This window comes from Sinocyclocheilus grahami, unplaced genomic scaffold (assembly GCF_001515645.1).
Source record: "Sinocyclocheilus grahami isolate Dianchi unplaced genomic scaffold, SAMN03320097.WGS_v1.1 scaffold449.1, whole genome shotgun sequence".
In the NCBI taxonomy this organism is placed as follows: domain Eukaryota; kingdom Metazoa; phylum Chordata; class Actinopteri; order Cypriniformes; family Cyprinidae; genus Sinocyclocheilus; species Sinocyclocheilus grahami.
The window spans coordinates 634,755-647,288 of NW_015505628.1; the positions used below are offsets into that span (position 1 = coordinate 634,755).

General features: G+C 33.6%; 1 protein-coding gene across 1 annotated transcript in view; it reads right to left on the reverse strand.

The window, feature by feature from the left end:
• The window catches only part of LOC107552390 (CLIP-associating protein 1-like), a 76,901-nt gene that overhangs the window by 29,059 nt on the left and 35,308 nt on the right, over nucleotides 1-12,534 (reverse strand). The window contains exons 14-21 of the mRNA XM_016234258.1: nucleotides 10,758-10,785; nucleotides 10,267-10,437; nucleotides 9,175-9,195; nucleotides 7,880-7,987; nucleotides 7,407-7,445; nucleotides 5,528-5,703; nucleotides 5,014-5,077; nucleotides 3,368-3,526 (exon numbers count right to left, since the gene is read on the reverse strand). Of these exons, the coding sequence (XP_016089744.1) occupies nucleotides 3,368-3,526; nucleotides 5,014-5,077; nucleotides 5,528-5,703; nucleotides 7,407-7,445; nucleotides 7,880-7,987; nucleotides 9,175-9,195; nucleotides 10,267-10,437; nucleotides 10,758-10,785 (766 nt within the window). The remainder of the gene's footprint in view (nucleotides 1-3,367; nucleotides 3,527-5,013; nucleotides 5,078-5,527; nucleotides 5,704-7,406; nucleotides 7,446-7,879; nucleotides 7,988-9,174; nucleotides 9,196-10,266; nucleotides 10,438-10,757; nucleotides 10,786-12,534) is intronic.

The following is a 12,534-nucleotide window of genomic DNA, read 5'->3' on the forward strand; positions in this document are numbered from 1 at the left end:
ATATATATATATGATATGCTCAACCAAACATAATGAACAAAAGAGAAAAGAACAACAGTCAAATAAAAAGAAGAACAACAAAGTGTTCAGCTCAATTACAAACAATTACATGTTTCCAGCTGAAAGAAGAGAACGGTCCAGACCCAGACAAACTTTTAGATTATCTGCAGTAAATGATGCTCATAGATTTCAACCACAATGACATGAACACAAACAGAGAGAAGAACCACTGCAGCTGTGAGTCTTCAGTCTGTTCACTGCAGACGTATCGACTGGATCACATGAAGGACAGTGACATGCAGCGCTGCTCACACTGATCACAGACTACACTGGGTCACATGGATAATAGGCCGTTCAGTGCTTACTAGTTTATTTGCACAATTTTAACCCGCTTACAGAGCATTTGGCTGCTCATTCACTTTATAACTAAAGAAAAATAAAGCATACTGTGTGATGAGCAGGAGATCATTTAACATGCAGACTTCAGTGTTCAAAGGGCCCCTATTATGCCCCTTTTTACAAGATGTAATGTAAGTCTCAGGTGTCCCCAGAATGTGTCTGTGAAGTTTCAGCTCAAAATACCCCACAGATAATTTATTATATCATTTTGAAAATGCCCATTTTGAGTGGAAGCAGAAACACGCTGTTTTCGTGCATGTCTCTTTAAATGCAAATGAGCTACTGCTCCCCGCCCCCTTTTCCTGAATAGAGCTGCGCCATTACAGCTCGCGCCTCAGATACTCTGCTAAAAACCATCTGCTTGGTTTTTATTATCATGTCTATTGCACTGAAATCATGCATTTTAAAGCCATATCAGTTTAAACTTTTGATTAAGGGTTTTCTGAGCGCACACATCCGAAGCGAACGCACAGAAAACAGCTGTCACACGGCATGTGAGCACTAAACTAAGTTCTCTTTCATATCTTATTGCGCTTAAACTGTCAAATACACACAACACAAACACAGTCGGTTATGTCTGTGAAGATAAACAGCTGGGAAATAAATCGCATGTTTATGTTAGATCTGTGCATTAAGTGGCAGCAGCATAATATGTAGTATTATACTGCTACTATACCTATACTGCTGTCTACACTGTTAAAGGGTTAGTTCACCCAAAAATGAAAATTCTGTCATTAATTACTCACCCTCATGTCGTTCCAAACCCATAAGACCTTTGTTCATCTTCGGAACACAAATTAAGATATTTTTGTTGAATTCTGAGAGCTCTCTGACTCTCCATAGACAGCAAGGGAACTTCCACGATCAAGGTCCAGAAACGTAGCAAGGACATCGGTAAAATAATCCATGTGAAATCAGGGGTTCAACCGTAATTTTACGAAGCTAGGAGAATACTTTTTGTGTGGAAAAGAAAAAAAAATAACGACTTTATTCAACAGCATACCCTGTTTACGTTCAGTGGATATTCTCCAAAATGGCGCGAGGGTGACGCAGAGGAGACGAATTGTTGAATAAAGTCGTAATTTTTTTCTGGACCATGATAATGTAAGGATCCTTGCTGTCTATGGGAGGGTCAGAGAGCTCTCAGAATTCATCAAAAAATTTGTGATCTGAAGATGAATGGAATTTTAATTTCTGGGTGAACTATCCCTTTAATATGCCCAAACAATATATAAATACAGAAAATCACTCACTGCTCTTAACTGGTGTTAATTTCGTTAACAAAAACTATGACGAAAAATGTTTTTAGCCCATGACTAAAACGAGACAATGACGAGACGACAATAAGGTCAATAAATGATAACTATGACTATATCAACATGCAATTTCGATGACGATAAAAGATGAGACTACTATGCATTAAAAAATAAAAACTTTACCCAAAACCTCTTTTTATTTTCGTCCAAAAAAGGAGACAAAATATTACTGCGGACTGCTGTACACGCCTCTACTACGCGAACTCTCATGAGTGCGGTTGCCAGATACCAAGAGTTCAAATCCCCAAATCAGAGCTTCGCTGTTACATTGATACATTGTCTGCCCGGTGTTTTGCTTATTTGATTGCAATCTTAATTTTAAGCACGTGCTCGCTCTTTATTGCGGAAGCGCCGCCGCAGATGATCTGAATACAGCAACAAACAAGCAGGAGTTTAGCGATCAAAATAAAAGCATCACTCAGCCGGTCTGTGTTCTGTCATGAGTCTCAACTATATTGTTTGCGATTGTGATCGTTGAATAAATGAACAAATACACTAGATGAGGTGAAATAAACCATGTGTATGAGTCCACATGCTACTGATTTGTGCTTACTGGTGAAAGTGCAATGTCTGAAATACAAATCAATTCAAAACAATCATTACGATTATAATTTTGAGCAAAAATAATTTTTATCAGTTTAACCATTATACAGCATGATGAAATGTGACTAAGATTTCATGGACTAAAACCTGACTAAAATGCTCAGACATTTTGTCGACTAAAACTTGACTAAACAAAAACAGGACAAGGTTGACTAAATAAGAAAATAACTTAAAAACGTACATTTGAGTAAGACTAAATAAAAAATGCCTGTCAAAATTAATACTGCTGTAGGGTTAATGAATAATAATCTTATTGCTAAAATGTCAAGTTTTCATTGATTAACACTAGACTAAAATACTGAGACTTTTACCCCCGGTTTCACAGACAAGGCTTAAACCTAGTCCCAGATTAAAATGTAAATCTGAGCTGTTTCAACTGAAAGAAACTTGTTTTGTCTCAAGATGCACACCAGTAATGTTTTTTCTAATGCATGCTAATAAAAATTACTTAAATGTCCTAATTGAACTATGGCCTAATCCTGGTTTATTCTAAGCCCTGTCTGTGAAACCGGACCTTAGTTGACTAAAACTTGAGCAAAATAAAAATAGGATAAGGTTGACTAAATATGATAAAAGCTAACAAGGACATTTAACACGGGACTAAGACTAAGAATAAAACTGAAAATAGCTGACAAAATTAACAGCACTCATGACTGAATAACTTCTATAGCTTTAATAAGAAGACATTTCTAAACTTAAAGGCTCTAGCGTGAAGATAAACATGGCGGATTGTGTGCGGCTCACTCAGGGCGGGGCCTCTGCTAATACGGCAGTCTCAGTCAGCGGCTGTGGGGGCGGGGCCTAGACAATGTGATGTCACACTGCTCAGAGAATCAAAACGGCAGGTCTAACGAGACTGATTTGGTTTAATGGAGATTAAAAAATAAGGAGTGGGTGGATTTTTATCATTGTAGGGTGGTTGTGTTCACACACTGCCAACACATATTTATGTCCAAACACCATGTAAAAGTGGATTTTGCAGAATAGGAGCCCTTTTAATATTCAACATAAAGTTGCATCTGCTAGGCGAACAGATGTAAATGTCTTACCGTTTCGTGCATGGCTGGGACTCGTCTCTCGGCTGCAGCCTTGACTGCGTGGGATCTTACTGCGTTTGTCCGACGGCGCTCCAGCGGATCCGGCGGATCGAGGGATTCTCATGGAAGAGCGCGCCAAAAGCTTCCCGGGTGAACTAGAGCGGCTGCCTGCTGTAACACAGATACGCTTAACTTAAACAGTGTTCTGTTAATTGATTTAATGTCAGTGTTACTGTAAATACTGTATATGTCTAGAGTACATCAATACAAGCGGCACATTCATCGGACACATAAACAGAGCCTGTGTAAGGCAGAGACCGTCCACTCGTACATTGCTAAAATGGAGAAAACATAACACTTAATATAGCAAGCTTCTGTACAGTATATCATTATATTATGAATACGTTTAAGAGATCATTTACAACATTGTATTTGTTTACAAAATAGGCTTTGTTGTTACAGCCAGAAAATGATTTCAACTTAAGAATCACAATAAATGTTGGCCTTGTTATTGTTATTCCTGATTCTTTCTCATTTTAAACAGACGGAGCTGAAAGCACAATGCTGGAAACAATGTTATTTCACTATTATTTATATATACTCTTTTATATCTATTAGAGTTACTTATTATCATTTTGAATTGGCTTTTGAATGGGATTTTTATTCTTTTTTTTTGTTATGTGCTTTTGTCTTTTTTATTAGTTTTTGTTTAAGAAATATTTCTGAATAGTTTGAACTTGTTTAAATTTTTTTTAAATATCTAAAATTCAGTTTCAACGTAATTTTTACTAGCTGTCATATTTATTAATTTTCCTTTTAATTTTTTTTAAAAATTACATTACTTTTACGTTTTAGCTTAATTTTATTAATTGTGTTATGTGATTGTCATTTTTATTAACTTTAATTTTTTTTTAAATAATTTTTACATTTTGACATTATTTTTCAGTTTTAGCTTAATTTTTAGTAATTGTGTTATGTGCTTTTTTCATTTTTATAAAAAAATTTGTTTTTAAAAATATTTTTAATTTATTTTTTAATAATTTTTACATAATTTTTTGGTTTTAGCTTAATTTTTAGTAAATGTGTTTTTTTATATTTCTACATTTTATTATTATTATTATTATTATTATTTCATTTTATTATTACAATTTTACAATATTTTTCATTTTTACCCAAATTTTTTAGCAATTGTTTTATGTGCTTTTGTTAGTTTTGTTAATTTTTCATATTTCTAAATCATTTCAATTTATTTTTAAAACATTATTTTACATTCCAGTTTCAGTTTTATCTCATTTAGTAATTTTCTTACTTCAACTTCAACTTATTTCAGTTAGTTGCAAAGCAATATTTCAACATTTAAATCATACATTATTGTTATTTAATATTTATATTTTAGTTTAGTTTAGCTTTATTTTAACCGACAAATAACAGTTTTAGTAGAAGTTAACGATTACTATACTGGCTGGAAATAACTAACCAAGCGCACTACCAAGATGGACGCCGAGTGAACTGACTCGCCTTAAAGTGACTTGACAAAAACAGAGATATGACAGCAAAATCATAATAATAACACATCCGGGAATCAATCGCAGCAGTACAGTGGATCATGCTTTCATGACGGGATGCATGCAGACATCAATCCGTGTTTTACTCCGTACCGTGAGTTTTACCCACCACCGGATTAGCCGATCTGGATCCTTGACGCGGGACAGTGAAGAGAAACTACATTACCCATGAGTCCATGCATCAGCTGATCTAAAGCATGCTGATGTTTATGAGGCGGCACAGGAAGAGAGATGGAGCTCATATCTCTTCATTAAGAGGGATGTCAACCGAAAACACACGAGAGCCACATTATACTGGAGTATAATATATATTACACTGCAGCCAATGATATTACAGCATACCGTACATCTCTTGATCAAGGTTTATCATTTGTTTAAAGGGACGGTTCACCGCAAAATGAAAACACTGCCATCATTTACTCACCCAAACGCAAAACCTTTTTTGGTGAACTATCCCTTTAATTGTCTCTATAATATTTCTATAATTTCTGTGTAAAGATATTTGATTGACAAGCATAAATCCTGATCTAGGACAGCTGAACAGGATGATGTTGCAGAATAGGAGCCCTTTTAATATTCAACATAAAGTTGCATCTGCTAGGCGAACAGATGTAAATGTCTTACCGTTTCGTGCATGGCTGGGACTCGTCTCTCGGCTGCAGCCTTGACTGCGTGGGATCTTACTGCGTTTGTCCGACGGCGCTCCAGCGGATCCGGCGGATCGAGGGATTCTCATGGAAGAGCGCGCCAAAAGCTTCCCGGGTGAACTAGAGCGGCTGCCCGCTGTAACACAGATACGCTTAACTTAAACAGTGTTCTGTTAATTGATTTAATGTCAGTGTTACTGTAAATACTGTATATGTCTAGAGTACATCAATACAAGCGGCACATTCATCGGACACATAAACAGAGCCTGTGTAAGGCAGAGACCGTCCACTCGTACATTGCTAAAATGGAGAAAACATAACACTTAATATAGCAAGCTTCTGTACAGTATATCATTATATTATGAATACGTTTAAGAGATCATTTACAACATTGTATTTGTTTACAAAATAGGCTTTGTTGTTACAGCCAGAAAATGATTTCAACTTAAGAATCACAATAAATGTTGGCCTTGTTATTGTTATTCCTGATTCTTTCTCATTTTAAACAGACGGAGCTGAAAGCACAATGCTGGAAACAATGTTATTTCACTTTTTGTCTCAAGATGCACACCAGTAATGTTTTTTCTAATGCATGCTAATAAAAATTACTTAAATGTCCTAATTGAACTATGGCCTAATCCTGGTTTATTCTAAGCCCTGTCTGTGAAACCGGACCTTAGTTGACTAAAACTTGAGCAAAATAAAAATAGGATAAGGTTGACTAAATATGATAAAAGCTAACAAGGACATTTAACACGGGACTAAGACTAAGAATAAAACTGAAAATAGCTGACAAAATTAACAGCACTCATGACTGAATAACTTCTATAGCTTTAATAAGAAGACATTTCTAAACTTAAAGGCTCTAGCGTGAAGATAAACATGGCGGATTGTGTGCGGCTCACTCAGGGCGGGGCCTCTGCTAATACAATTTTTAAAATATCTAAAATTCAGTTTCAACGTAATTTTTACTAACTGTCATATTTATTAATTTTCCTTTACATTTTTTTTAAAAATTACATTACTTTTACGTTTTAGCTTAATTTTATTAATTGTGTTATGTGATTGTCATTTTTATTAACTTTAATTTTTTTTTTTAATAATTTTTACATTTTGACATTATTTTTCAGTTTTAGCTTAATTTTTAGTAATTGTGTTATGTGCTTTTTTCATTTTTATAAAAAAATTTGTTTTTAAAAATATTTTTAATTTATTTTTTAATAATTTTTACATAATTTTTTGGTTTTAGCTTAATTTTTAGTAAATGTGTTTTTTTATATTTCTACATTTTATTATTATTATTATTATTATTTCATTTTATTATTACAATTTTACAATATTTTTCATTTTTACCCAAATTTTTTAGCAATTGTTTTATGTGCTTTTGTTAGTTTTGTTAATTTTTCATATTTCTAAATCATTTCAATTTATTTTTAAAACATTATTTTACATTCCAGTTTCAGTTTTATCTCATTTAGTAATTTTCTTACTTCAACTTCAACTTATTTCAGTTAGTTGCAAAGCAATATTTCAACATTTAAATCATACATTATTGTTATTTAATATTTATATTTTAGTTTAGTTTAGCTTTATTTTAACCGACAAATAACAGTTTTAGTAGAAGTTAACGATTACTATACTGGCTGGAAATAACTAACCAAGCGCACTACCAAGATGGACGCCGAGTGAACTGACTCGCCTTAAAGTGACTTGACAAAAACAGAGATATGACAGCAAAATCATAATAATAACACATCCGGGAATCAATCGCAGCAGTACAGTGGATCATGCTTTCATGACGGGATGCATGCAGACATCAATCCGTGTTTTACTCCGTACCGTGAGTTTTACCCACCACCGGATTAGCCGATCTGGATCCTTGACGCGGGACAGTGAAGAGAAACTACATTACCCATGAGTCCATGCATCAGCTGATCTAAAGCATGCTGATGTTTATGAGGCGGCACAGGAAGAGAGATGGAGCTCATATCTCTTCATTAAGAGGGATGTCAACCGAAAACACACGAGAGCCACATTATACTGGAGTATAATATATATTACACTGCAGCCAATGATATTAAAGCATACCGTACATCTCTTGATCAAGGTTTATCATTTGTTTAAAGGGACGGTTCACCGCAAAATGAAAACACTGCCATCATTTACTCACCCAAACGCAAAACCTTTTTTGGTGAACTATCCCTTTAATTGTCTCTATAATATTTCTATAATTTCTGTGTAAAGATATTTGATTGACAAGCATAAATCCTGATCTAGGACAGCTGAACAGGATGATGTAACCAAAAACTCACGTTGTGATTGGGACACAGCTTTGGCTCGGCTCCGCCCCCTACTGTCAGTCACAGAAGCTCCGCCCCCAGCTGTCGTCTTTGAACTCTGTCGTCTTGTTCGCACACGACCTGCAGAAGGACAGAGAAAGAATACAGAACCGTAAAATTACGGATGAACACAAAAATCATTTTAGTAACAAAAAAAAATTATTTTAAAATTTATTTAATAACTATATACTTTATACATTCATATTTTTAATATATAAAAATTAAATATACATGCCTGATTAAAAACTACAAGAACATTTTGAAAATAGTTCAACTTATTAGTATGTATATTTCTAACTGAAGTGAAACAAATTGAAATATAAATTTAGGAATATCTATAAATGTATAATAAAAATGACAAAAGCACATAAAATGACTCAAATTTAAACTGAAAACAAAAAGAAAACTGAATAATTTAAATAAAGCTAAAATAAAATAAAATATAAATATTAGATGAAAAACAAACAAAATTAAAAAATTTGAAATGCTGCCTTTGCAACAATATGCTGAAGTACAAAAATTACGAACTAAAATAAAAGTAAAACAAAAAAACAAATTAAAATGATTTAGAAATATTTAAAAAACAAAAACTAATAAAAATGACAAAAGCACATAAAATGACTAAAAATTCAACTAAAATCAAAATGAAAACTGAATTGAAATAAAGCTGAAATAAAACAAAATATAAATATTAGATGAAAACATTTACATTTTGAAATTGTTAATTGTGAATTAAATAATTATTTAAATTAATATTCATATTTTAACAAATAATATACATTTAATTTACAAATAAAAACAATTTAATAAAATAAAAATAATTAATTTAATATTTAATTATATATATATATATATAAACGTAATATTACAAATGCATATATTAATTCAATGCTTTTAAATACATTTATATTTTAATCAAACAGGCATAAACAGACATTACTTATTGCACAATTCATTTAACTGATGCATAGATGCACAAACACCTAAATACAAAACCCAAACACACGACTTATACTCAACAAACCCAAACCGAACACAGACGCTGTGAAGACTCATGCTGACTGACATGAACATGTTCAAAGCGCTTATCCAAACATATATTCATATAAATGCTGGAGAATGTTGCATCTTGATTTTATGTCACATATTTATCAAATTACCCACATTGGCCAATGAACTGGACCCGTCTCCTGTGTGCGTCTCAAACAGACTGACGGCATTTCAACACAAAACGGCACAGAGTGATAGACGAGACACACACATCTTACCCTCCACATTACCAGCCGCATCTTTGAGCAAATAAGAGCAGAGGTACAACAGAAGACAACAGCATCAGCGCGTGTTAGAGGAAACCGTTTGGGATCATGCAGGAGTGCATTATTCATCAAAACCCCCTCATATGAACGTGTGTGTCAAAATTCATGCTTGGAATAGATTCTAATGCCTGATCCAAAAGCTTGCTTATACATAAATATATTTATGCAAAGCATGTAAATATAGTCAAAATCAAACAGAGCACAAAAACAGATATAGTTTGTCTGGGCATTGTCGACAACATAGCATCTTTCTGTTGTCATGCATAGAATAATAGTAATAATAAATGTATACCATTGGACAAGTCAACATTACTTAATTCACTTTTATATTTCAAAAAAGGCTAAAACATGGCATTAAAATGATCATGTGTCGTCACTTTACAGAAGGTGTGCTAGTTCAACAAGTAAATTGAATCAAAATTTTATCATTTCTAAACTCACTAAATAATGTGATATTCTATAATGAGATATGATCTTTAAAACGTATAATTAAAAAATAATAAATTTAAATGTGATTAATTATACGTTAATTATTTAAATATAAATAGTACAAGCATGTTCAAAGTTAATGTACTTTAATTATTAATTTAAACATAAATATATATTTTTTTAATATAAAGTGTATTATTATTTAAATAATAATTAAAATAGCTTAACTGCACAGACACCTAAAAAGAGTTCTTAAATTTCACACAACCACCTTGTTATCGGGTTGTTCGGCTCTCTACAAAAAAAATTAATATTAAAAAATATATATATTTAAATAAAATTACATATAGTATATAATATATAAACATTTACAATTAATGCCCTTTAATTATAATTTAAATATAATTATAAATCAATATATATGACATTTATCTATTTATTTATGACATTTATTATTATTATTAATAATAATTGAAGGACATTAACAGCACAGACACACACACACATAAAAATGGGGCCTTATATTTCACACAATCACCTCATTATGGTATTGTCTGGCTCTCTACATCAGTATTTACTCTACCGCTCTAAACATGTAAGTGTGGGTTGTTTTACCCAGAGAGGCGTAGGAACCGGGCGGCAGTGCCGCGGCTGAGCTGAAGGGGGCGGTAGCAGCAACAGCAGGCATTCGTGATTTGGCACTGGCCACGGCGTTAACGTCCACATCGCTGCGCGATCGCTGGAGAGAGCCGGACGAAGAGGATGCGCGAGAACTCACCACTTTAGCTGAGAGAAAGCCAGAGAAAATTATAAATGTGTATGCAAATTTTAAATTATGCATGTTTATTTAAAGCTGCAGTCTGTAAGTTTTGCCTCTTTGTCGCCATCTCTGTTTGAAAACCTGTAATTGCAGCTGTGTGTGGAATTATCTAGCTTGTGTGGGTTGTGCTCCGGCGCGGCTCCAGCGCGGATGAATCTAATGTTCTGAAGAGTATGTGTGGCAGTCAGTCACCGCACCGGTGTGAATCTATACTTAGTAATCACAGATTCTAAAAACAGTTATGAACTGCAGCTTTAATGAAACTCTAGTATCAGCATAAACATACATCTATGGAAACCCATTTCCCAAAACACCTGAATAAAAAATTTAAAAAGTAATTGCGAGTTTAAATCTCGCAATTCTGAAATTTTTTTTGAGGTATGCGCTCATGAAGACCTGATCTCATCTGTGAGAGCCTTTCTGAGATGAGACATGGACACTAGATCCTCTCCTGAGGACCCAGACTATCACTGTGTCATCGGGTTTCATAAATGGAGCTTTCCATCTGCTCAAAGTCAAGAGTGAAGCCACTCTGAAACTGTCATCTGTCAAGCTATTTAAAGAAGTAGTCCACCCAAAAATCATCCTCAGGCCATCCGAGATTAGGATGAGTTTGTTTCTTAATCAGATTTGGAGAAATGTGTCACTGCATCAGTGTCTCAGCAATGGATGCTCTGCAGTGAATGGGTGCCGTCAGAATGAGAGTCCAAACAGCTGATAAAAACATCACAATAATCCACACCACTCCAGTCCATCAGTTAACATCTGGAGACGACAAAAGCTGCGTGTTTGAAAGAAACAAATTCATCAAGACGTTTTTAACTTCAAACCATTGCTTTCAGCTGTAATTCAAGTCCATAATCCATAATAACGCCTCCTCCAGTGAAAAAGTGCATCTGCTGTTGTCTCTCACATCAAAATCCAGCCACATATGTGTTTAGAGCTGTTTAAACGCTGCTTGATCTGTGCAGATTTCTCTCCTGATTCAGACCAGAACACTTTTTCACTGGAGAAAGAGTTATTATGGATTATAGACTCTGATTTTATAGAATTATAGACTTAATGGATTTGTTTCTTTTGGCTTTACAAAATGTTAACTGATGGACTGGGGTGCTGTGGGTTACTTGTGGATTATTGTGACGTTTTTATCAGCTGTTTGGACTCTCATTCTGATGGCACCCATTCACTGCAGAGCATCCATTGCTGAGACACTGATGCAATGCTACATTTCTCCAAATCTGATGAAGACGCAAACTCATCTACATCTCTGGTGGCCTGAGGGTGAGCACATTTACAGCACATTTTCATTTTGGGTGAACTATTCCTTTAACATAGTTAAACCACAACTACACTGACAGTTACTCACAAAAAGTAGCAGTTTTGTGAACTGGATCAAATGATTTATTAAAGGCAAGGCAAGTTTATTTATATAGCACATTTCATACACAATGGTAATTCAAAGTGCTTTACATAAAATAAAGTAAAATAATCATAAAAAATAATCACAACAAGGAATTTAAAACAGTTAAAAATAGAAAATGATTATGCATAAAATAACAGTGCAACAAAAATTGACTCAAAAGAGCCAGTTCATTTGGATGATTCATTTTAATGAAACAGTTCAACCAAATGATTTGGTGATATTTAAAAAGCATGGAAAATATGAAAAAGAGCAACAAACTACATTATTCAAAACATTTCCTCTTGTGTTTCACCGAGGTTTGGAATGACATGCAGGCGAGAAAATGGTGAACTATTGCTTTAATTCTCACCTCTCCAGAGAATTCTTCTGCCACTCCTACATGTAGTGTTACTACAACAACACACGTGGATAAATACAGATATGATCAAATTAATGTTTTGGAAATTTTAATATAACGATTTCAGGTTTAAATCTGTGAGATTCTAAAACGGAAAGTGTATTAGAGAATTCTAATGTGAATTAAAATAAATATTCTTTGTTATTAGAAAATTTTATATATGAATCACCTTGTTTTGTAATATTCTATAAATATTTAAAAATATATATAATTATTAATTATAGATAATAAAAAAAAAAAAAT